The 25,354-nt window shown below is 37.2% G+C and overlaps 1 protein-coding gene across 6 annotated transcripts in view; it reads left to right on the forward strand.

Annotated features, from left to right (window-relative positions):
- Positions 1 to 25,354, forward strand: part of OSBPL6 (oxysterol binding protein like 6) — a 99,262-nt gene that overhangs the window by 19,552 nt on the left and 54,356 nt on the right. For all 6 annotated transcript variants that reach the window (XM_071562260.1, XM_071562259.1, XM_071562263.1 and 3 more), the window contains exon 2: positions 22,797 to 23,026. In XM_071562260.1, coding sequence (XP_071418361.1) covers positions 22,925 to 23,026 — 102 coding nt within the window. In that variant the 5' untranslated portion in view covers positions 22,797 to 22,924. The remainder of the gene's footprint in view (positions 1 to 22,796; positions 23,027 to 25,354) is intronic.

Below are 25,354 nucleotides of genomic sequence, written 5' to 3' on the forward strand. Positions count from 1 at the left end.
GTAAAGGAACTTACCATTTTTACAGGAAACGTTCAGAACAGAACTGCACTTTTGTAAACATTGGAGAATTTTTAAACTATAGGAAGAGATGATGGTTTGCTATGTGATAAAATAGAAAAATCTCCACTCTGAATTCCTACAACAATCTAATTGATCTACACTGTACTATCTGCAATAATTCTACTCTTTGCTTATACCAATTCCATTTAGAAACTTAACAGTACAGAAGCAGAAGAAACTGTGGCAAAATGTGTGTAAAATATGTAAATATGTAAAATTCTCCTAAGCAAGGATGTTCTTTTATATTTGATCTTTGTATCCTTTCAAGCCTAAACAAGAAGGAAGATTTAATCCATTAAACATACAGCAGCTAACAAGCTCTAAGTGATGTCCAGGTGTTAGAAAGACAAATGACTTGTTGGTAGAATTGCCTTGTTAATGTTTAGAACTTGACATGCTTCAATGATCTCAGACCTGGGGGGAGGTTAACAAAGCTTGGGAAGAAGGATGTAGCACTGATAGTGGACACAAAGAATGCAGAATTTATGGGCCAAAAAGACATCTGGTGGAACTCCCAGGATAAGGAAGAAGCTCTGCAGTTGTACTGAAATCAGCTCCAACTGGGCGAAAGCTGATGCCAACAGAAGTTCGCAACCGCCAACTCATGGACCACTGTCCCAAGAAACTCACCGACTCGGAAAAAAAAAGTGAGCATGGGGACTAATTAGCATGAGAAGTGCGAGAATCATTAACCAACAGAAGACAGCATACTAATTAATGAGAGAACTATGTAACTTGTAGCCAATGAACACTAGTTTTGATAGTTGGCATGCTTGTTTTGTGGAATGCCACTGAGCACCCAGGCTTGTGCAACTCTGAAATAAGTTATCAATGTCTCTCTCACATGTGTAATTATTGACTTGTTGCACACTGGGTAACAAATCCAGCTCTTGTGGACAACAAAACCACACAAATTATTGAATCACATCAGTTCTGCAGTGGTCAATAATTCCTGAACATCTGTAAAAGTGTCTGCTATGGCCAGAAGTCAGAAATATGCCCGGCATCCAAAGTCCTATTGTATCAAAATCACACAGTTAAAAACATGAATTGTGCTACCAAGAAAGGAAACCTATCTCCATTGTCTTGAGGTACCCCAGTAGCTTGGAAACATTGATATGTACCCAGCAAAGAGTTCATACTCATGTGTCACATGCCACTCTCCTTTCCTTTCTTTTTGAATTCTGCATAACAAATGACTGAATAATGCAATAAAGTTGTTCAGTGGATATGAGCATGCTAAGAGCTGTTGAGAAATAGTAATTTGATTATTTATACTAAGAGAGAACCATTTTTTATGATATTTAAAATACTCAGCTTTGCGTTCTGGTACATGAATAATTATGACTGAAATGCTTTCCTGAGGAAGTAACAATACAGAATTCATTCATAATTTTGACTTTTTTTCTTTTTTGATTTTTGTGTGGCAAGTGTGAAGGTGCTTTTTAAGTGATTTGTATTTTGCCTTAGCTTGGAGCTGCTGCATCCTTATCTCCCATATGGCTTCAAAGACTTGGTTTGTAGCATTGCAGGTGTAAAGATGATGTATTTGGTTATTATGTGCTCTGTTGGCCCTGGCTCTAATAGTGGCTTTTCTGGTTCAAGAAAGGCAATGCAAGCAGCATCTGCAGCTTTGCAGCAGCTTTGCAGCAGTTTCAATCTTCATAAGTGTGTCAGCTTCTTCCAATAAATAAGTGCTTCACAGCACTGTTTTCTCCTTGGTGGGTTTGCTTTATACATGATATGTTCCTTAGGAAGCAGTCTGTTCCTTTTGTGTGATACACTACACTGAGGATTTGTGTCTTTTTCATGTGTCTCTTGGACTAAGAAATGAGACCCATTTAATGACAGTGTTGATTTTATTGAGCCCCTTTTTGGTGACATGTGTAATATGTTTGAACTGACTGTACGTGTTTTTGAGGGTTTTTTTGTTGAAGTTTTCCAAGGTGATACTGTACACCAAGATATACTAGAGTTGTCTTTCTCTGAAGAATGCAAAGCATCCAGGATTACTCTCTGCTTCTTTGTCTGATGTGTGAAATATACTTCTTAGATAATTAATCTAAAGTTCTGTGATGACAGTTGTCACGTGTAGAAATAGTATTTATGTAGTAATTTTCTGGTGATGCTTGTAGGTGTTCACCAAGTGTTGGCATTTCTGATGGTGGTAGTGTATTCCTAGAGATCAACCTCGTTCCTGTAACTCCATACATACTGCAGCCTTTTTTTGTAGTTCAGAAAGACAACATGTCCCAGTATGTCTGTGTGGTGGTGTTTTTCAGTGTTTCTGAAGTTTTGTCAACCCTTCTTTTTTAAAGCATTTACTAAATAATCTCAATGAGGGTGCAGTTTTTCATATTACAGAATTAAAATCTGTATTTTAGAGCAAAAGTGTATGTATGCATGTATAGCCAGACTTCGTGAATGAAGATTTGGGCAGGGGACTCCCCACGTGGCTTGTGCCCTTTCCATCCTGTGCAGTGGATGTTTTAGGTGAGGCACAGCGTGCACAGAACTGGCCCCACCATTTAAGTCCTAAGGTCCATCTGCCACGGCCGAGCAAGCTTGGACAATGACAGTGAAATCCTCAGGACTGTCTACAGCACCTGGTACTAACAAGGGCTAACCCTGCAGGGCATCCGAGATCTGATGGGATTGGATGGCAGGGAGGCATTGAACTGTCAGAGCGAAAGTAGTTCTGTAATAATTGGCTTTTGTGGCCTTTCAGCCCATCATACGGGCAAATAGTCAAAGTCTAAAGCATTTCTGGATAAATAAGGTTTTCCAAATTAGAATAGTTAGGGTCACTGTGACTAAAACTCTTGAGTTTAATGTGTGACTGTACAGCTTAGGACACTGCAGAATATCCCTTGTATCTGCAGTGTGGGGCATGGGCAGTGAGTCATAAATGCACTTCTGTCTTAAGTATCTTTCGGAGGGAGGATAATGCAAACACAGTGTTCCTTAGCTCTGGCTTCTTTCCAGGGGCTTTCAGGTGAAACAGAGTGGCAGCAGTCACAGTGGCTTTTGTGATGAGAAAGCTATTACTGATTGCTTTGGTAGCACCAGCTCCTTTTTCGTTATGGTAAACCACCAACTGGTGTTAGTGAAGAGTGAGATTTGGTTGCTGTCAGTTTGCTCTTAAAACGTGACCCAGTGGGCTCTGTCTGTCCCTGAGTTTTGAATTACAGCTCTGGTATTTGACATGAGTGTGCCAGCATAGCTGGATAGGAAATTGCAAAGATTCCTTTTATAAATGAAATGACGAATCTTGAGTTTATGCTGATATGAAAGCACGCTAAGCCATAAAAATTTAGGAGCTTTTGTAAAACATCTCACATTCCCCTAATTTCTGCCTCTTACCTCCACTCTCTTTCCAAACATAAGAAAAAAATTATTAAAAGGGCTTCCCCCCCCAGCATGCTATCATATCTCTGTCTCCAAGTGGTCGATAAGGATTGTTGGGATATTTGCAGATTGAGAAACCCTTATTACATTGAAAAAACAGTTCAAAGACAGCTAGCTCAACCTTCTTACACTGTTAACATACCATTAAATAGATACAGATCTGTAAGAGAAATACTGCAAGATGTAGGTGTTGTTTCTGTCCTGGTTTTTAGCTGTAGTGTCACTTTGGTTTTACATCTTAATTAGTTCCCATATTTAGTAATTACATCAACAGAGATGTAATTGCATGGATTTTTTTTCTCTTGATATAATGTTTAATATCTTGGGGTGTGGTTTGGTTTTGGTGCTGGCTTTTTTTTTTTTTCATTTAAGGGGAACTCTGAGTTAATTATTCAATTGCAGTGAACTGTATGAAGATGATGAGTACTGAACTAATGACTGTCTTCCTCTTTTCTTCAATTTTTAAACATGCTGCACTGAGTTCCCCAATTTCACTACTGGAATTGGCCATTGCACTCTATAGTTCCCAGGTACTTGGAGTCTCCCTGATAGTCAGTGGTAGGCATTTTAAATACCACTTCTCACATCAGGTTGTTCAAGCAGGTCCATATATATGATCGTTAAATAGAGATGGAGCTCTACAAAACACAGAGCAGTAAGATCAAAGAGAGAGTTGCACTGACAAATTGTGGACTACCAGAAAAAAAACCCACTTATAGCTGAGCTTCTTCACAGTACAGAATGATAGATTTGTTTTAAAATTTGTGAATACTGTTTCTTGTAGTGTATTTTGTTCAGGACAGAATAAGGAATTAGAGCTTTTATTACAGTTCTTTGTGTCTTGCATTGTTTTCAGATCCAAAATTGTAGTGATTTTGCCCCTTGCTTTATTTTATCCAGTAAAGTCATAATTAGAGATTCTAAATGAAATGGCAGTAACTTATGCCTATCTGAAACAGAAAATATATTTATATTTGGATGGTGCTTCAAGAATGGTACCTCAAGACTTTGGCTCTATTCCACTTGATTGAATGTATCACCATTGGAATATTTCATCATAACTTAGTTGATGAGTCATTTCTGACTCAGATAAAGAAAAAAGTCTATCTATAAAGAAACTCAAATTTGAAATGAGAATGACAGTCAGGACAGAATAAAAATAGAGAATGTTGGAAATCTGGATATGAAATTCTCTAGCATTTCCATTTTGTAGGCTTTTATTTGTCTAGGGGATGAAGTCATAAAGAAAACCCTTGAAAATCAATCTCTAATTAATGAAAGCTGCTATTAATATGGTAATAGAATGACTAATTTAATGAAATATTCTTGAAATACCTTTTCCTGTATAACCAGCAGTAGTTCACTTAAAGAAGTACGATAGATGATAGGCTTCTCTTTTATGCTAAATACTTTCAACTGTTAGCTTTCAGTTTACTTCACTTGGGATGGTGAGGTGATGTTTGCCACACAAATATATAAAGGTACTGGTAGGGCAAGAAGAAGGCAACAGAATTCTAGTGGCAGCTCTTTTGCTTGGATGCATAGACCATACAAAAGTGAAGTCCTTGTGGTCTCTTTGATGTAGAAGTCACAGCAAATGGCCTTATTACTTGTCCTTTATACTGTTGTCATGACTTACATAAAAGCTCGACAGCATCAGTGCCACTGCTGAGTCCTTTTTGTGCAAGGTAGAGTTATGTTCTACATTCACTATTATTGGTCTTGCCAGTAGTCACAAGCCACTCAAAAATCAGTGATTTTTCTCCTTGAAAAGGGACTTAGTGAAGTGCCAGCTGTAGTTTGGTGAAGCCCTCAGAGCAACAGGAGATGGAGAAGGAGATAATAAGAGAAGAAAGTAAGTGTTTGTGATGGACAAACCTATGTAGTCTCATTAAGGAAGGACTTGAAAAAACGTCCAAACATTTTAATGAAATGAAACAATATCAGACTTCTACATGCATACTAGTTACTTGCTTTTGCTTAATGTTTTAAAGTCAAGGGAGATAGCTGAATATTTGCTACATATACACAGAAAAAGGAAAACTGGGAATATTGTACTTGATGTTTCTCTCACTTGTGCTTTCTTATGCAACTTCTTCGTTAGAGGATAGGCTAAGTTAATCACTGTGTTTGGCTGAACCAAATTTCAAAGAACATGTATAGATAGTTTATAATGCATCCTTCTCTTACTATTTCTGTGCTGAATCATCCTGCAATTGTGAATATTGTAGTCTTAATCTTGTGTTAAAATTAATGGATAATCTTTTTGCTTGGATTTTTGTCTCCTCTCAAACTGAAAGCATCATTGCTTTATCTTAGAAGGACCAAAACAACCCCACCAAACATTCTGAGAAGTAGAAGCCTAATAATTCTAGGAGCTTTTATTACTGTTTGCTGATGCTTTATGTTTTAGTTGCTTCCTCCTCAGTGTAGAAAGAAGATGACTGTTAGAAGTAGCATCTCAAGAACATGATCTGTCCTATCAGCTCTTCATCATTCAGTTTTTTTATGCTGAAACTGTAAAGGAGGCTTCAACACGATTTGAATCTGTGTTGCTGGCTTTGATCATAAATTGCCTTTCCTCAAGCGTTTACTATCCTTGATAGTGCTGGATTCAAATTTCTGTGTGTGTTGGAAGGCTCTCTGACGCAAAATGTTTATGAGCAATGAAAACTTCCCTCAGATTCCTTTTCATAGAGCAGTTCATTATCATACACATGCTCTTATGTAGTTGCTGCAGCTCTCTACCTTCTTGCTGTGCGATTTTTTTTTTTAAAGTTCTGTTTAAATATAATGGATGTCATTAAAGAAGCTGACAGCAGGCAAAATGAATATTGCTGTGGTCTCTGTGACATTCTTAGCCTTTGATTTTTTTTTTTGGCATCTGGATTAATACAGTGTATGGCAAATATTGTGCTATTGGCAGTCAGCTACCATGGGTTCGTAAGGGTAACCACTGCAGACTGAAATAGATTGTTAAAGCAAATAACCACAGCATATGATTACTTTGTTAATTAATATAAAAGCTCTTTAGTTTACTGTAGCTTCCATCTTGGATTCATTATGATGAGTTAGAAATTAGCATTATTAATAATGAAACAGGACTTTTATTTAAGCCTCCATGTGAAAATATGATCTGGAAAATCAGGCTTGTCCTCTTTATAAAAATGGGTTTGGGAGTTAGCTCCTGCTGAGCTGTTCTCTGGAGGCTGGAGGCAGAGCTCAACTTAACGCCTTGTGCCACAAACAGCATTTCAAACAGGGTAGCATTTTGTTGTGGAATGTGAGAAAAAACAGTTTTTTACAGATCACATTGACAAACACAATCTGTTAATGGTTTGCTAGTGTAAAGAACAACACTTAAAAAGCAGACAAAAATAGTTCTAAAAAGACCTTTTTAGGCCACAGCAAAGCCATATTCAGCTATGACTTACCAAACACTGACAAAATCTTTTTCACTTCAGTGTTGCCTTTTGGAGACCTCTGATGTAAACTCTGTTTTTACATCTCAGTGTTGCAGCAGGCAGACTGTGTTTATAAATGGTCAATTAGCACCATCATCTCTAATCTATGGAACGTAATATATCAGGGAAATATTCATCTGAAATGTGATGGAGTTATTCAGCAAAACATGTAGATGAAAGGGATCTATCTGCAGATTATATTGCACATTTCTTCTCCCTACTCAAAGCAAAACATGGAAGTGTGAATTTGTAGATGCCAGTTTTGAGGTAGAAGATTCCTAAAAAGGCCTTGCCAGTCAAGGATAAATAATCTCTGAGATGTTTGAAGTTATTGATCAATTTTGTTTTTGGAATGTACTACTTGCACAGATTCTCAACCTTTAATTGGTCATACTTAAGAGCCATTTTTTTCTGTTCAGGCCTATGGTACATGTTAATGTAACTCTTGCATTATAATTGATAACTACTGTAGCACAACATATATGTTTATGTTAGTTCAGTTGTCATATGTGTAGCCTTTCAGTGCAAACTAGATAAATAGTGGAAAGTAAATGGAAAATGGAATGCAATGCTCTTGCATTATCAGCTGTGAAACTTTAGGGGAGGATTGAGACAGAGGTGCCAGAGGAAGAGCAAGATATGTGTGATGCAGAGCCTCTTTGTGTACTTGGAAACGTAGCTAGTGGGATTTTATTGCAGTGGAAGCACAAATACCAGTGACATGACTGGTCATTTTGAATCCAGATTTCTGTCAGTACTGGATAAACACACAGGAGAATTTTTTTAATGACTTTTTTAGCAGTTGCTGTAGGGTAGTAGAAAATTTTGGGCTTTGGTCATTTGTTTGTTTGTTATGGGGTTTTGTTTGTTTTGAGGCTTTTTGTATGTGGCTTTTGTTTTTCCAGTTAGTTTATCAAGACAAACTGAAAATGCACATTTTTGCTAAGGAAGCTGCTGCCTTATATGGTCCTGTTAACTCTCTAGGATTGCAAAAGCTTCTGAAGGGTTACTGCAAACTTGAGAACTGTTACAGCCATATTCTATTAGACTTATTTTTAATAAAGACAGAATGCTGCAACCTGCCTGGCGCTGTGCTGGGAGCGCTTGGCACTGTTCCAGCCATGTCTTCGGACGCCGTTGTACAAACTATCTTGTGTGTACAGCACAGCAAGCATTGCATCCAGACGGCTTAAGGCAGTAGGTGCATGATAATGCAGCAATTTGCTTTGGTGCTTTTGCCAGTAGTTAAAATTGTTATGTCTCTGAAATACTTCTCAGTGTATGTTTTCATTACAAACACACCACAAAAGAAACACCCGTTCTTCTCTTGAGTAGACTGCCCCAGATCTCAGGAATTCCTAAGGTAGGTTAAAATACTGCAGAGTCATACTGACTTCGTTGCATCTGCAGTTGCAGCTTGGTTTGCAGTTCCTCACTGTTCTTAATGCAGAGGTCTAATTTATAGTCATTAGCTTATTAAATTTAGATAGGACAGAATTTGAATATAGAAATTTTAGTCTGTTCAGACAGGTGAGTACTTCATACCCTCATTATAACTTACATGATACGGTGCAGAAAACACAGGTGCAGGGTTGCAATCAGACACAGTGATACCCTAAGCAAGTGAGGATGTGACAATCCCTTTTAACATCTGATATTGGGACTTAATTCTCCAGTCCCTCTGGGATTTAGAGGCTCTTTGGGTGGACTAAATTCTAAGAGACTTCAAGCAGCCTCTGATCTGGTTGGTTATGCTAGTCATTCCTATCTGGAAAATGATTGTATTTTGGCTAGATTTAATTGATTTAAAAGGACATAGAAATCATATTCTGATTTCTATTTCAGGTATCATAAAACGATACAGTAAGTGAAAGATTAATACAAAATTGTTATATGGGCTATATGTAACAGAAGGACATTATGGGAATTTGCACACAGAGGTGAAACAACACCAACGCTTGCACCGTATCTGGGACCAATGGAGTCAGCCAGGACATGGGGGTGGAAAAGCCATTTCTGTTCAAGGCAATGTGGTTGTTTGAGGAAACTGCTTTCACTGAAATGCTAATTTTTTTGTGTGTCTGTGGTCTAGTTACTGCACAAAGGAGAAGCCTGTAAGTTTATAATTAATCAATCAAACAACTGAAGAAAAATAAATAAATATTTCAATTTTTGACTTTAAAGAAATATTCCAGGATTTCTAAAGTATTTTAGTGCCTTTGCCTTTTTTTTTTTTCAGTAAGAAGTGTGCATATAAAAACTTTGTTATGAGAAATAGGTCATAATCTGTGTTCCAACAGTCACAATTTCTATAATTTATAATTAACTATCCACTGCTATTACCTTTTTGTTGCTAAAAAGATGACAGTACTTCCATTGCAACAGTGCAAAAAAGCACATACTTTTGAATAGTTGCAGTAGCAGAAGGCAGAAATAGTTTCAGCCTTTTTTTTTTCATATGGTTTGTTTTCTTGCACTGTTTTGTTCCTGCACTGTTGAACTTTCCATGAGCTGAAATGGCAACAGATTTAGGTCTGCACGGTAGTTTAGTTACTCTTGGTCAATCTTGTGTTAGCTCACCCTGCATGAAAGATTACATTTTCTGAGTTAGTAAAAAAACAATGTAGTTCACTGGTATATTGTGTGACTCTTTAGACCTCCCCATGCATATGATTATCAGCTCTCTTCTATAACAGGAAGCACAAAACAAGTTGAACAGTCAAGGCTTTTTGTTATTGGTGCTCATAAACATCAGAGAGCAAGGTGTTATTTTATATGACCTGAGGTTTTCGATTATTTGAATTCAGAGACCTTAAATCTAAATTCATTACTTTTAACCAAATGTATTAGAGAAAGAAGTCTTATATTTCATTTATGAAGTAAGCAACAACATTGTTCATGAAAAGCCATCATTTAGTACTTATGACTCACCCTGCCCAGCCGACGAGCAAGGAAATGGTCAAGCCTACAGAAGAGCCCTCTTTCAGCTGTATTAGTTGACTTCATCAGTTTTCTGTGCTAGAGTAGCAATTCTATCGACTACTAGATTTTACATCCATCTCTTGCTATGCCCTTTGACTGTAGCTGAGTCACTGCCTTTGGCCAGCATAGACCAGATGCTGGATTTGCCTTTTGGCTGTTCTTTTCACTTGCAGTGTTTGCTATTCGCTTTGACGTTAGTGCATTCCAGACAGCAAAATGCTTGAGTGTTGCTTTCATAATTGGACCTCACATTTGGCTGCTCACACTTGGTTAGCGGCTGACCAACTCTGGGCACTTGTGCTTGTTCAGAAGAAGAAAACAATTCTTTTCATCTTCCCCACTGTTATCCATTGCTTTCTCTCTCACCTTAAAATAAGCCTCAGATTTTTGCCTTCCAAGTTCTGTAATGTGTGTCAGAGCTTGCTACAGTTTTTATATTTAGTCTACCTCACTGATACCTGGGTGGCTCTCTAATGATGTTTACTCCTGCAAATATGAATTATGAAATTGTGGCATTCACAGCTAGAAGATGAATTAATCATTTTATGTGTAGTGACATTTTAAGAAAGTTTTAAATTCACCTTAAATAATCAGAGGGCTTTAAAAACTGTTTATTTTGTTCATATCAACAATAGTATACCATAGGCTTAGTACTCTTGAAATAAGACTTCCTTTGCTTTCTGTTATGCCATTTGTGTTTTGTTCAGATCAAGCTGAAGAAAAACACCCTTGTATCTCAGCCTTAGAGAGAAAGGCCAGTTTATTGCAAAGTGGTAGGGTGCAGCCATTTTGCCTTTAAATTCTGATTGTAGGTTCTCTAATTTTTTTTCTTAATGCTAGAATCTGCAGCCGTGGCCTCTCCCCTGAACAGTTTTTTGAAAATACAGAATACGTTTTAAATTATTTCTAAACATTTTTTTTTGCTGTGAGCTGACCTTCTAGGCTGTGCTCTGTGACTTAAAAAAAAAGAAAAAGTTGGGCATCTGTAGAGCTGGGGTTAGAAAAAGAAAGATAAATTCAAAGGGTCATGATTGTGTGCAATTTATAAGAGCATGTGAACAAAGAAAAAGGAAAAGGAACTTGGTGCTGTCATGAAATATAAAGAAGTAATTGCATCAGTATGGAGGTAGTCTGTACTTTGTGAATGCAGGATGAGGGAGAGGAAGAATGCAAAATACCAGAGTGAAGGCAGAGAAGTTGAACTTTGACGAGGATGGGTTTGCACAACACAGATTGTGGGAATCTGGAGTGATGGAAGATCAAGAACAGTGGGGAAAAAGAATTTTTAGTAGAAAGTTAAGATGTTTTTTTCTACTGCTCTGTTATCCCTACAAATCTTTTGTGCTTGTTATCACAAGTTATTTGTATGGCACTTGGGTGATGGAAGGGTTCTTGAGCACTAAATACCTCACAAGCTCTTAGTGAGGCTGGCGGGTGTGAATGTTCATCACTGGCACCAAATAGTCCTCTTCTCCAGCCTGTGTAAAATTAACCTGTTTCTCAATTGATTGACTGAGCTCCAAGTGTCTCAGTCTTATTCTTGGCTGTTCTAGCATATATTGTTTATTGTGTGTCAAGCAGAAGAAAACTAACTTCATGTCTTGCAAGTGATGCTAATCCAGCAGGTCATGTAATAATAGTCGTCATTTACGGAAGTGTTAAAAGACACAGTGGTTTTAGACAGATGAAACAGGCTTCTCAGCTGGGTATTACTAACCTTGGTACTTTCTGTAAGACACCAAAAGGCACTAAATGTATGTGTCCTGTCCCAGATTATGGTGAAGTGTAAGCAGAATAATGCTCAAAGAGAATAGCAGCGTTTGATGTTAGAGGGAAGGTTGGTTGTTTACTAGTTGTCATGCTTGCTAATTTATGGATATATAACTCTTAATTGTAACCAAAGGGGTTTGTACTTTTATTTGAGTGTTCTCATAGTTTGTTCCTTCCTTCATGCATCAGACCTTTGGTTATCATTTGTGAAGCCTATACAGACTTTCAGGGAGTGTATCTCTGGGAGCCAGTGCCCTGCACAGCTTACACCAGTTTTGCTTAATTCTGATGGAAGAGTGTAATATGGCTTATTATGAGGAGATAAGTGATTTGCTATTGTGAAATTCATCTGTGATGGGAATAATTGCTCTTGCATACTTCTAACCAGTGTACCATTGAAACACACCGTGTCTGCTACTGTGTACAATGTGATCAAGCATCATACTGAAATCTAGAGTGCATAAGCAAGTGCTGCTGTGGGAACTCAGTAAGTTACCTCACCATCGTGGTCAAGCAACCTTTCAGCCCTCCTCTTAATTAACTAAATAAAGGCCTTTGTGTGCATCTGACTATAAATTGTCAATTCTTTAATTATCCCAATTCTTCTCTAAGCTTCATCAAACTCATTAAAAATCTTTGAGAAAGCTGTGAAAACTAATGTTAGATGCCCAAAGTCTTGTAAATAGAGTGTATTTGTGCACTAGCAAATTTTGCATTTGAAGAGAGCTCTTCCCTGTAGTAGGCAAGGGTTTAACGAGTGCTCTTGGCTAAGATTTGAGGTTAGATATATTTAGAAAAGAAATAGCATGGACATTCTTAGTAATTCAGAAAATTTGATTTTTGCAAGAAATTATTACAATTTGTGATTCGTTCACATCACAGAGCTTTTGCATTGGGGTTGGATGATAAGCTATAGTATATGATTTATTTCAAACAGGAACTAAGCTGGAAAATTCCTTTGGTCCTTTCTACGTTACATGACTCCAGTATTCTCTTATGGTTTTATAATCTTTTTATGTAGAAGAATCAATTCATGTTAGGGGTAGTTTTCTGTCTATAATATGTTTTGGAAACCAATGACTGATGGAAAATATGCAGCTTTTCAATGATGAGAATATTCTAGGAGTACTCAGTTTTTTCTGTGTAAGGTGTCCTGGGGAATTGCTGTCCTCATATTAGATCATGGTTTGTGCACAGGCTGAGGCAGTTTAGTGTGGTGTAATTTCAGCTGAAATTAGTAGTGTTGTAAGTGGAGAGTTCCTTCTATTAGAAATGAATGTTACTTTTGAGTACACTGTGCTTTTTGTCAGTGAAGCTGAATGTTGATTCATTCGTATTTCGAAAGTAGGAAGAGCTGAGCACATCTAGCTATTGATGTGTGCAGGAGTTAGTGTTTAGTGGGATGAGGAAATGATATGTGCTTCCCTTATGGAAGAGTCAAGAGATAACCAGCTGTGCATTAAGAGAAAAGGGATGTTTTGGTTGTGGGATTTTTTTTGTTACTGATTTGCTTTGTCAGGAAACTACTTTTGAGCAACTGCTCAGTTATAGTCAGTGTGTCTTAGACTTCGCAGGAACTTCAAAAGTGATTATTCCGTCTCACAGTCTTTTCAACCATGCCTGTGATTCCTAACATATCTGTAAAGTGCTCAAGACTTTTTTAATAATTTTCTGACATGAACAATAATTGTCTATTTTTCTTTTCTGTCGCTCTAATGAAATGATCACTGAGTAAGGTACAAAGAAATTCATGTTGTAATGATATAGAAAAACCTTATGATGGGCTCCTGATCTTCCATGGAAAGTTAGGTTTTAAACATACATGTCAGATTTCTTTAAAGTAGTAATACAAACAAATATTAACAGAGATCAGAAGATATATTTCTTTAGATTTGAATAACATTTAACATTATTCCATACAAAAGATCAGATTTAATAGATGCCTAGTGACATATGAGGATAAAATTGGAGAACCTCAAGTGGAGAGATTATTGGGGTGCACCTGAGATAAAATTAAGGAAAAAATAATTTTATTCACTTTATCTCTCTTTTCCTGTGTTGATTTGGGTTTTTTTTTCATGCTTGGTTCGTTTCAACTGTGGGAAGGGAGAGACTGCATTATGGTCTAACCTAACCTATTGCTATGGAATAGGTCATTGGACTGACCTGAATTCCTGCTTCCTAATCAGTAGTAATGACTGAGTTTTGCAATATATTGAAAAAACCCAAAAAACAAACAAAAAAAAAAGCCGACCAAACAGAAAAAAACCCAACAAAACAACAACAACAAACCACTCCAAAAAACCAAACCAAACAAAAAAAATCCCCTTAAAAATTCTAGTCTGAATCTGAAAATTTCTCCTCATACTTTTCATCATTATAGGTCTGTGTCTTATTTCTAACCTGCATATATTTATCTCCTTTTTTTCCCCATTAGATTTTGGTATGCCTTTCAGAAAAATTCTAACAGTGAATTCCTTCCCCCCTCATGTAGTGGGCTATAGATTGTCATCCAGTGACACTTCAATCTTCTATTTGACAAACTAAATAGATTGATCTCTGTAAATCTTTTATTAGTTGTAATGGTTTTCAATCTTGTCGTCATGCTTATGGTTCTGTCTTGAACCCATTTGTGAATGCCTTTGAAATGTTGACAGCAGAACCAGACACAGTGATTTAGTAGCAGACACAGAGGCAATACAGCCTACCTATTCCTCTTGATATTTCCCAGATTATTTATAAGCCATTAACTACATTATTCTGTGCAGCTGTCATCCCTTTTTGTTTGTCAAGCTAACTGCTTCTAAGAATAAAATTGCATTCTGATTTTTGTTCCTGGATGTCACCTTCCATTTAGCACCCCAAAAAACAGGTTGGTGGAAGCTCTGACTACTCTGCCAGTTTTGTGTTTCCCCATTCAATTCTCCATGACCTTTTAAAACTCAATCAGTTCCAATCTTGTATTTGTTCCCATAAGCACCTTATATTTATATTGAGACAGCAATGATTTTTTTTAACATCCTTCCTACAAGCATTTGATGATAATGTTCAAAATTCAAGATCAATAGAATAGACAGTTCTTAATTTGCTCTGAATCAAAATTTTAATTGTTAGTCTTGAAACACATAGCAAAAGTGTAAAGATTGTGTGGTAGCGGAAATAAAACATACAGAGAAGCAAGAGATAGCTTAATAAATGGAGAGCAGTAAAGTGCAGCCAGACATGGATTTCAAGGACCACAAGAACCTTTTACATTCCTGTGCTCTGGAGGATTAGTACCATTTTTGTGACAACATTTTGTAGCTCTTTTATAAGGGAAATTTGTCTCTTTGCTTTAGATCGCTTTTCAGCTGAGACTTTAATTAAGAAGCATTTTAAGAGTCTTTAGAGTTGTAATCTATTTTCCTTTTGTCCAAGGTGCCCAGTGGTAAAGGAAAAAATTAAATAATAAAATAAGGGGAAAAAATGTGGGTGTTTTTTAAGAGCTTTTTGAAGATTGTGAGGGTTTATCCCATGGAAAAAACCCAGAATCCCTGAAAATTTTTAATTCTTTAAAGCATGTCCTGAGTTTTCATTAATTTTTTGCATCTATCTATCTATCTATCTATCTATCTATCTATCTATCTATCTATCTATCCAATTTGAAAACTGTGATTCTCTGAAAGGGTTTGGATGGAAAAAATTCCCCTAGCAATGCTTTTAGTTTAAAAAAAACGTGGTTGAGGGATGTAATAGTATGTATTGCGGTTTTTTCTTTGGTTTTTTTTCTTTTTTTTTTTTTTGAAAAGATGACCTAGATTTAGGTTAGCCTAGAAAGGATGATAATGTCCACGAGTCACTTTTTCCTGCTTAGTGTTTAACTGGTATACGTTGCATATTTGTTTTTATATATTCATGAGTCTGTATAGACGCTTAACCCTCTGCTCGCAGCAGTCTGTTGCAAATGCATACGACACAAATTGATATGCTGCCTCTGCAGGATGCAAAAATTATCCATGGCATACAAATCAATAGTATTCTATTACTGTTGTAGCCTGAGGCACATGGAACAACAAAGATTTCGTAATAAAAATCCTAGGGTCATTTCAGCTGTTGAGGCAATCCTCAGAGATTGCAAATGAGTTGAGGGTTTATTTTGAAATTGTTATCTGAACTAGAGATTTGGACACACTGGAACTCCACTAATTACCATGCATGCTTCAGGGCTTCTGTAAGGGCAGAAAACTCTGCTTAATCATGTGGGCAAGCAGAAAATAGAAAAGGCAGATGTTGCACTGTCCTCTTCTTATCTGAATCTGACTAGTTTTTGACCTCATCCACCTCTGTGATAATTGTTACAATTGTGTGTTTTACAGAGATACATGCCCATGCAAGTATTTTTTCTTACTATTATTTTTAATTTTTTATATTATTGAGATTTACTGGGACTAGCCACCCAGAAAAAAATTATAACTCAGTTTTAAATCATACCAACTGTAAAGTGTTGGGGGGCACTACATTCTGCTGAGGATGACATGAAAGTAAGAGTGTCTCAGTGATGTTTGCTGATAATACAGTCTCCTGTAGAATATGCTGTTTAAGATGTAGAGATTAGGTACAGTACACCTTAAAAACAGAAAACGCACAAGATTTTTCTCCCCTGCAACTATCCCCTTGAAAAAAACCCCAACAACAAAACCAAAACCATCCCTTAATCTAACCACCAAAACAAACCCTAAGTACTTTAAAAATCAGTGCATTCAATAAACTTAGTCACTCTTTTGGGAAACACTATGTTAATTTATTTCCTTGATAATTCTTTCAACAAATGCTTGTTATGGGAGGCTGCCAAATGTAGGGGTGTAAAACATGACCTCTATGAAATATGGGGCTTTTTTGTTCCATTGCTTTTGCTGCTTTACTGAATATCAGTCAGTCAAGGAGAAGTGGTACTCTAATTAAGAATAGTGATACAGGTTTAGAATTTGCTCTCATTGAAATAAACATTGTGTATTACCCAATTAACTATTTAATCTTGAAAGAGTTTGCAGGAAACTGCATGTGTGAAATGGGTAAGTACTGCTTTTGTCTATCATCATACGAAATAAGACATAAATTAGCAAGCTGTTGATTTTTCTTATTAGTTGCCATGTGTGTTGAGTTATATATCTAGCTAAATGAGCAAACAGTAATTGATGAGGTGAGGGAGATGAGTTGCCCACATCTAACCATGCAGGAAGTCTTGTAAGCAAACACCAGACCTCAGGGTTTTGCTGAAGCCCAGCAGTGAAGTGACTGTCGGAGAAAGGCTGAGTGTGTGCCTTGATCCCCCTGCAGCAGAGCCACTGCTCATTAACACCATGATCTCGGGGAGATCCTTGTCATGGCTGCACTTGGTCAGCACAATTTGCCATTTCCATGACCACAGAATCATTATATTTGGAAAAGACCTTTAAGATCATAGAGTGCAACCACAGCTTAATACGGCTGAGTTCACCACTGAACTGTGTCACTTGGTGCTACATCTACATGCCTTTTAAATACCTCCAGGGTTAGTGACTCCACCTGGGGAGCCTCAATGTCCCTCTTGTAGTGAAGGGCCCAAAACTGAACACAGCACTTGAGATGCAGCCTCACCCGTGCTCACTATAGCAGGCTGATGACTGCCCTGGTCCTGCTGGCCATACTGTTTCTGATCCAAGCCAGGATGCCATTGGCCTTCTTGAGCACCTGGGCACACTGCTGGCACATGTTCAGCCAACTGTTGACCAGCACCCCTAGGTCCTTTCCAGACAGCTTTCCAGACACGTATTTTCAGGCCTGTCTTTAGACATGATCTTTAATATCTTTTCCAACCTAAATGATTCTATGATTTATGATCATAGAAATTGCAAATTGTGCTGACCAGGTGCAGCAGTTTGGTCTGTATCACAGCTCCTCTCCAGGGGTAGTGTTGGACTGGACTAACTTACTACCTGCAGCCAGGGTCTCGATCCTTTTGAATATGAGATAAAGAATGATTTGTGGCTGTGTTTAAGCATTGTATGTATTGCTGTATATAATATCAGATTGAGAATTTGTATATACTGATGTTGTTATGGATGCCTGCAATTAGACATGTGTATTTGTTATCCAAACCTTCAGTATGCAGCTTTTAAAATACCTGAAAGGAGCTGATAACAAGCAAGGTACAAGAGGAGCTAACGATGGCCTAGTTGATGCACCTTGCCCTGCTGAGTTGGAAGGAGATAATAAGCCTAATATTTGTTCTGCCTGTTTTGCTGGAAATACATTGTAGAAACACTAGTTTATACCTTGTTCTGTTTTGGTTTCTGGACCCAAGTCTTTGGACCAGTCTTCTCATTATAGAAAATATTATGGGGTATATACAAGAGACTACTGGGCTATGAATCCCATAACTTAGATGTTTAAACTAGATATAGGGGGCTCAGAGCCAGGACTTTGTACTCTTGAAGCAGCTAGATCAGGGAACACAGAAAAGTAAAGAATTCATTAATATGTATAATTAAATGTTGTAACCATGCCTCTAGAATGTATAAAATGGCTTGATTTGTATCCTCAAGTGGGGCTAGTGTGTCCAGCGAGAGCTGGCAGCTCCTGGCACTGCAATAAATAAAGATAAATTGTCTATAAGCAGTTCCTAATTCTGAGGTTTCTCGACTTCAGAGCAATGGTAACACAGTCATATCTTCTACCTTAAAAATCATTTAGTGCTAGCTAGATGTCCCAGTTTTCCTGTAGCACCTAATTTACTCCTACTTATAAATATTTGACCTGAAAATAAAATCATCAGTGGTCCCTTAGACTGAGTATTGTTTTGCTGTATATGATTTAAAATTCACTGATCAGAGATCAGCAAATGAAGCAAATCTTAAAGTGAATTGATTAAAATATTTTCTTAAAAAGTTGATGCTCTGCTAAAAGGGATTGGTTTGCTTGTTTGTTAAAAAAGAAAAAAGATAAGTTGCTTATTTCCCACTAGTGGTCTGTTACATCACCACAACATTGCTACTGCATTGAGAAGTTTTATTTCCATCATATTTTTATGTTTGCTATATTTTTGTACTGTAACAAAAGCATGGTTATGATTTTCCTGCATGGCAGGTCAACAGTAAGGAGGGGAAGAGGCACTTACATATTCTTCATAATATGTGAGCAAAGGTTCGTCTTCACTGAGTGCTCAAATACCAAGTGACTGTGTTATACAGATGCAGAGCATCACAGTAAACCTCTTCTCTTCCAAGTAAACAGCAGCTCCATATTGACTGATCAGTTTGAATGTTTTCCTTGAAATACTGCCAGAGACATTTGCATATTTTTGTTTCATTTATGTCTAAAGATTCATCTCTGCTTCCTAAATTGTCTTCTCAAATTACTTAAATACTGCACAAGATATTAAACACTCTTCACTCATTCTGGGCACTCTTGCAGAAAAGACTCAATCAGAGAGAGAAACAACATTTATCACAGAAGTCTGTTATGTGAATACAGACTTTATTTAGAGTTACCCATTGAGAACTTTAATTTGTCTTTTATATCACATGCATTTATAACTCTGTATTTATGCAACTCATGCAGTTGTACATTTTTGTAATTTCTACTAAGAGCTTTTTCACAAACCACGCTGCAGTTGCCACAGTTGCCCAGGCTTGGTGGAACATTCAGATTTTGGGAGAGGACAGAGATTCTCTAAGCATTGTCAATGAACTTGCCACACAGTAGAGGTTTGTAAAGTGCAATAGCCACAATATTCCTACCTTTGATATTGCTAATATCCATTTTCATGGACTGCTTCTCTCCGTGTCACTCATTTATTTTGTGCAGTTTATACAGCTTGTGTTTCCCAAGCCTTTGCCCAGTTTGCTCCCTGATGTGTTGTCTCATTTCATTCGCTGTGTATCTGTCTCATTCAGACCTTTTAAACCGCCTAACTATTTTTTCTCCCCAGTAAAAACAGCCTTTTTCCATTCTGTTCCTCCACTCACCCCTTTTTATTTTTTTAATAAATTTTGGGTAACATAAAAGTACTCAACATTAAAATGAAATTTCAAATAATGACAATCTGTGCAACTCAGATATAGTTTGTTTATTGAAGAAAATGAAGAGTAATGAATTTGTATATGGAGATTCAGTCTCTTCAGTATTTTGATACTATTGGACAGTCCAATCCACAAAATTCCAGGAAATACTTTTAAGAGATGTTGAATCAAACATATTATAACCTGGGATAAATGGCCATGAGATATCAGTAAGTAGCTCTGAGTGCTTCCCTGTCTTCCAAGTTATTTAGTGTAACACTAAAGGTAATTGCACCACAGCTTGGTAATGGATTGGTCATTTATTTGATGCATCTGAAGTAATTTTGTTTCATAACAGACAGCAGGACTATGGGTAAGCATAATATCTCCATTGTAAAAATCAGTGGTTTCCAATACAAAAAGTAAGATGTATAATTTTCCTTTATTTGTGTACTTGGATACATCACAATTAATAACCAACAGCCAATAGTCTTACCCTTGTTTATGTCATTATTTTTCTTCCAATTGATTTCCGGTTAAATTGTTTGAAATAGTTCTGTGTGAAAGACATAGTTGCTATAAAGTGATAATAAAATTACCCTTGTACTATGAGACAGATGTTTTGATCCTTGTCTTGAAACAGTATCAGAACAAATGCATAATTACTAGGGGGTCACCCCCACTCACCAAAACCCAACATCATAGTTTTTGAATGTGTTTTTAGATTTTCTGTTACTTTTTAGAAACACACTACCAAAATACATGGCTTGCTTCTGTTCCCACTGAAATCAATAGCAAAATTGCCAGTGTCTAATGGAAAAAGCCTATGAAAAATGTTTCAAAAACATCATTTTCACTTTGGTAAGTTCAATTTGTTGACCAAAACATTAGGTGTCCAATTGTTTGCTTTGATCATAGCTGCAGAGAGAGTGGCATCTGTTTATGTCAGTTTCACTAGATTTATCCCTTCTAACATGCTCTAAAAGGATCTACTGCCCAAATTTTAGGCCAAAATTGGAAGATGGACTCTCAGCAATACAGAAGATATCCACATTCAATGTGCAAGAACAATAGCAAAGATCTCAATGCTAGGTTTTGCTAATTTGCATTATATATATTTTCTGTTATGTTTGCAGGGCTTCCTGGGAGCCTTCAAAACACCCTTGAAGTGCCAGATCACTGTCCTGTGCCATTACTAAATATAAATTTTTCCACATGAGTCTGACTGAAGACCAGATGTTTTAAAAAGAGTTTATTTTCGTTTGCCTGAAGGCTATTCTGCTAAAAAAAATTCAGTGACTCCATAACTGAAAGTGACTGCAAATTTGCTATTAAATAACCCAGCTGTCCTGCACAGCTTTTTGAACTATGATGATAATATTTTTGTTCCAGTTTTTGTAATTTCATTTTTTATTTATATGAAAATTGTATAGACCTTAAGATATCCCTGTTGGTATGCTTCTTTGGCTAAAATTTCCCTGATGCATTTGTAGGGTATGAAAATACTGTTAAACTAGAGCAGCAGTCCTTGATACACGAGAATAGAAGGAAAAACCTTTCTTTTGGTGCAGCTTCATTGTGTTTTCTTACCGAAGTTCTGAAACAAATGTGCTGTGCAGCTGTTGGAACAGCTGTGTTCTCCCAGTCATGTCACTGGAGTGCTGTGTGGAGTCTGTGGATATTATGTGGGATCTGTAATTCTGTGGGAGACTCCTTGATGGAGATAGAAGTTCATTCATAAGATATGGATGAGATTCATACTTGCAGAAGTACTGATAACTAAAAGTGAAGTCATTCCACCTTCCTATAGCAGAGCAAGCAGAAAAGTTTCTGTTAACTTATGAGACCACAGATCTCAGCTCCAGCATGGATGTCTCTTATGGTGCAGTATCCAGAAGCTGGAGGCTCTAAGGCACAATGTAATTAATTATTTAGCTACCTCTCTGTAAGTGTCTGGGTTCAGGATGATATTCTTGCATGAATATCCGTTGTGACTGGAGAAGCTAGAGCTCAGTCTCCAGTATGTCAGAGTTTCTTGAACCTCGTAGTTATGTCTGAGTGTTAGTTATTGTATTTTTGTCCTGATCTCATTTAACATGGTGCACCATCAACAGCTAGTGATGCTGTGCTGACCCACGGTGTGCTGTCATCACAGTGTATGTGGAAGGGCACTATTTCAGAATTAGAGAGAGGGCAGTGGACAAGATACGTGGTCTGCCTGAAGCTAGCATTTCATTCAGGGAACAATTTTAACCAAAGTTAACAGAAGATCAGACACAGTATCAGTCAACTGAAACAAGGTCATGGTGATCTGTTAAACATGGAGAAGTGTAACTCCATTCCTGAACTGTCATGATGTACATGTGACATTTTGATAGGGTTTGACAGGTAGTGTTTTGAGTATTTATTGACAAAAATATCTTGTGATGCTCTAAGGATCTTTTTCAGTTTTTGCATGGAAATTAGTTTGGGTGGAGAGAAGTAAGTGAGAAACAACATCTAGTGTTTGTAAAGAGGTAAAGTGCATAGCAGTGGCTGAATAAACAGTAAAGGGAATGCCTACTGCAGCTGGGGTGGGTTAGCCCTGGCCAGCAGTCAAAAGCCCCCCCAACGTCTCATTCACGTCTGCCCCAATAAAGCTTTTGATACTGCAGGTGAGGCTACCATCTTTGAGAGAGGGACCTGCTTTTAGGAAACACTTGCAGAGTTCTTAATCTAACTGCAGGGGTTTTAAGAGGTACTGATTATATCAGGGTGTTCAGTGGTATTTCTGCTGTATAGGAAGTCCTGATAATGTTATATTATGCAGGATGGGATAGTGCCTCCTTTTCAAGGGTTTATAATCTTTTCCTGATAATTGTTGTAAATTACTTAAGCCGTTCCTTAGGGTTTTTAAAATAATATAGTATCATTTTCATCTTCTGTGAAAAGGCAGAACAATGCATTTGTGTTTGTACTGGGTAGTTGTTAGGAAGGGGAGTAAAAGACTGGGAGATCTGTTGGATTAAGTAGTCAACACATTTCTTTGCTGCAGAGCTACTTTGAAGCGAGGGTGTATCCATTCACTCTTTCTCTCACATTTTTCTTTGTTAAGGTGCAGTTCAGCTAAGATTGAATTCCTCTTTGACTGTCCATAAACAGAAGGATGCAGAAGACTGTCTGTTGCCATTTTGTACATGAGTGATAAGAGCACAAGATCATTAATACAACTTTGCTGCAAAGATGAGCTCAGAGGAGAAGAGTATATCTCCAGCTCACAAAACAACCACTCCGTCACATAGAAGTGCCTCCTCGTCATCATCGTCTCAGAGAGACAGGAGGCAGGTAAGGAAAAGCTCTAAATGTTTGCATCTTCTGATGGGATGATTAATTTATTCCCGCCATGTGGCCTTTAGTTCTCATTAGGTCTTGGTTTCCTTGCTTGTAATATTGGATGATATCACCATAACCAAGAACTGTTGATTTTTTAAATTTATTCTCCATTTTCTGAAGTGGCTTGAAAAAGATTCAGAAGCAATATGGCCACTATGTGCAGCACTGGAGCAGAAAGTGTATAATCACATGGACAAGTAAGGAACATGCTCAGAAGACTTTTGGGTAGTGGTATCTTAGACAGCATGAGCCAAAAGTTGCCTCGCATTGTTTTGTGTCCTGTGTGATATCTCTTTTTAGAAATGTAACTACAGAGATGCATTATCATTTTTGAAGGTGATGATTCAGTTTAAACATCACACTGTTCATCCTTTTTGTAAAACCTAATGTTCAGTTATGTTAAGACTTCAGTTTTTAAATGTGGATGTAATGCATCTTTTCTCCACAATCCCTTTGAGATGAGGACTGTATTATTTCTCCTAAAAATGAGCATTTCTGTGAGTTTTTTGAGAGATGGGTGTACAGTCTGACCACAACATCAGTGAGAGCTGCCCACTAGAAGGTATCAGAGCTACCCACTAGATTTCATATAGTACATAATATATATAGTTCACATGCATATTCACAAATGCAAAGGTTGGTGCTGAAAATTTGGTTAGAACAGACACATATTATAAAACTTTGATCTGTAGAAAAGAGACAGGAAAAGAACTAAAATAATAGTTTGTTGTGGTATAGATTTACTTGGATGGCTGTGGCTTAGGAATATTTTCACAGCTACTTGTATGCCAGCTGTGACACTGTTTTCTCAGCTGCTGCTGAGGAAGATTTTCCCTTACCAATCTTATGAAAATTTTGAAAACTGAGAATTTTGATGAAAACTGTAACATTTACAGCTTTGAATGCAAATATTCTCATCATAAGATATGCTTAAAATGTTAAATCATGAGAACTCTGTTCAATAACAGGCAGAAATTGTGTTTGGATTTTTTTTAATAGTTTCCATTGCTTGAGTAAATCCAAAAATTATTTTCTCAGAGGTGATAAATATTTTCCCTCTCACAGTGCACAGGATTTGGGATAGCTGTACTCAATTAAGTAAGTCCTGATTAGCATACATTCTCTTAATTTTTCATTAGTTCCATCTGAATCATTGATATCTTTTGTTTAAAGCATCAATATAGTTTATCTTCCACATATAAACCCAAAAAAGGTGAATGCTAGACTCATAAGAGCTGCTGGTTTCAGCTAAGGGCATATCCTCTGAGTTTTCTTTGTAATTAGGTAATTAGGTACAATCATGCAATTGAGAATGAAAAAGAAGAAAGCACCTCTTGGGAATACGTTTTACCATAAATGTAATGGCTACCATATCTGTTACTGTAGCAACAGTATAGAGCAAGGTATACCTGTCATCATAATAAAATGGATGTTTAACTTGAAGTCCATATTTGATCACGGCAATGTGAAGCATGATTTTAAAATAATGCCATAAAGGTTGATGATGTGAGGCATCCAGAAGATCCAATAAAGTGTGATGATGCTTAACAGTTATATTTAGGCATGTAAATGTGGACTGGAAAGGCTACTTCTAGGCATTCATTTTTTTTGCTTTCCTCCTTTCAGTGTTAAAGGCAGAGAAATATCCAGGAGCATGAATGGATGAACAGTTTCTTCTACAGAAAGAAACTGAGCTAGGCCATGCAATGCAGCGTGAAAGTACAGTGGTACTATATCCAGGGAAAGAAACATAGAAATGTTTCCTCTGCATGTAGACACAGTAAATCAACCAGCCTCATCTTACTTCCTACTATAACATTGCGTTTCTGATACCTTTCCTTACTTGTGGTATTGTTTGTATATGTTTTGGTTTTCATAGGCCTTTCCCCAAACACAATGATTGCTAGGGCACAGGGGACTTTGGTTCAGGAGCTTTTGGGTTTTACTTTGAAAAGGCTTAAAAATTCTATCTTACTGCCTCCTTGGACTCTTCAGAGCAGGCAGGAAAAAAGCACCCTTCCTGAGTTAGTAATAGATATGAATGGGGAAAGTGATGTGACTGGATGAAGTGTCAGTGTAGTTTTAATTGTCATATGTGAGTATAACACTTGATATTTCTAGGTGGTTAATGAGTGAAATCTTCTCATCATATAATTCTTGTCAAAGTCATACCAGCAATTATGGAACAGTTTCCCATTAAATTATGGTTCAGGAGGCTGAATGTGTGTGCACATGATTATGATAAATCATTTCAGGGAGAGTGGAAGATGTCATGCTGTA

The sequence above is a fragment of the Pithys albifrons genome, chromosome 8 (assembly GCF_047495875.1).
Source record: "Pithys albifrons albifrons isolate INPA30051 chromosome 8, PitAlb_v1, whole genome shotgun sequence".
In the NCBI taxonomy this organism is placed as follows: domain Eukaryota; kingdom Metazoa; phylum Chordata; class Aves; order Passeriformes; family Thamnophilidae; genus Pithys; species Pithys albifrons.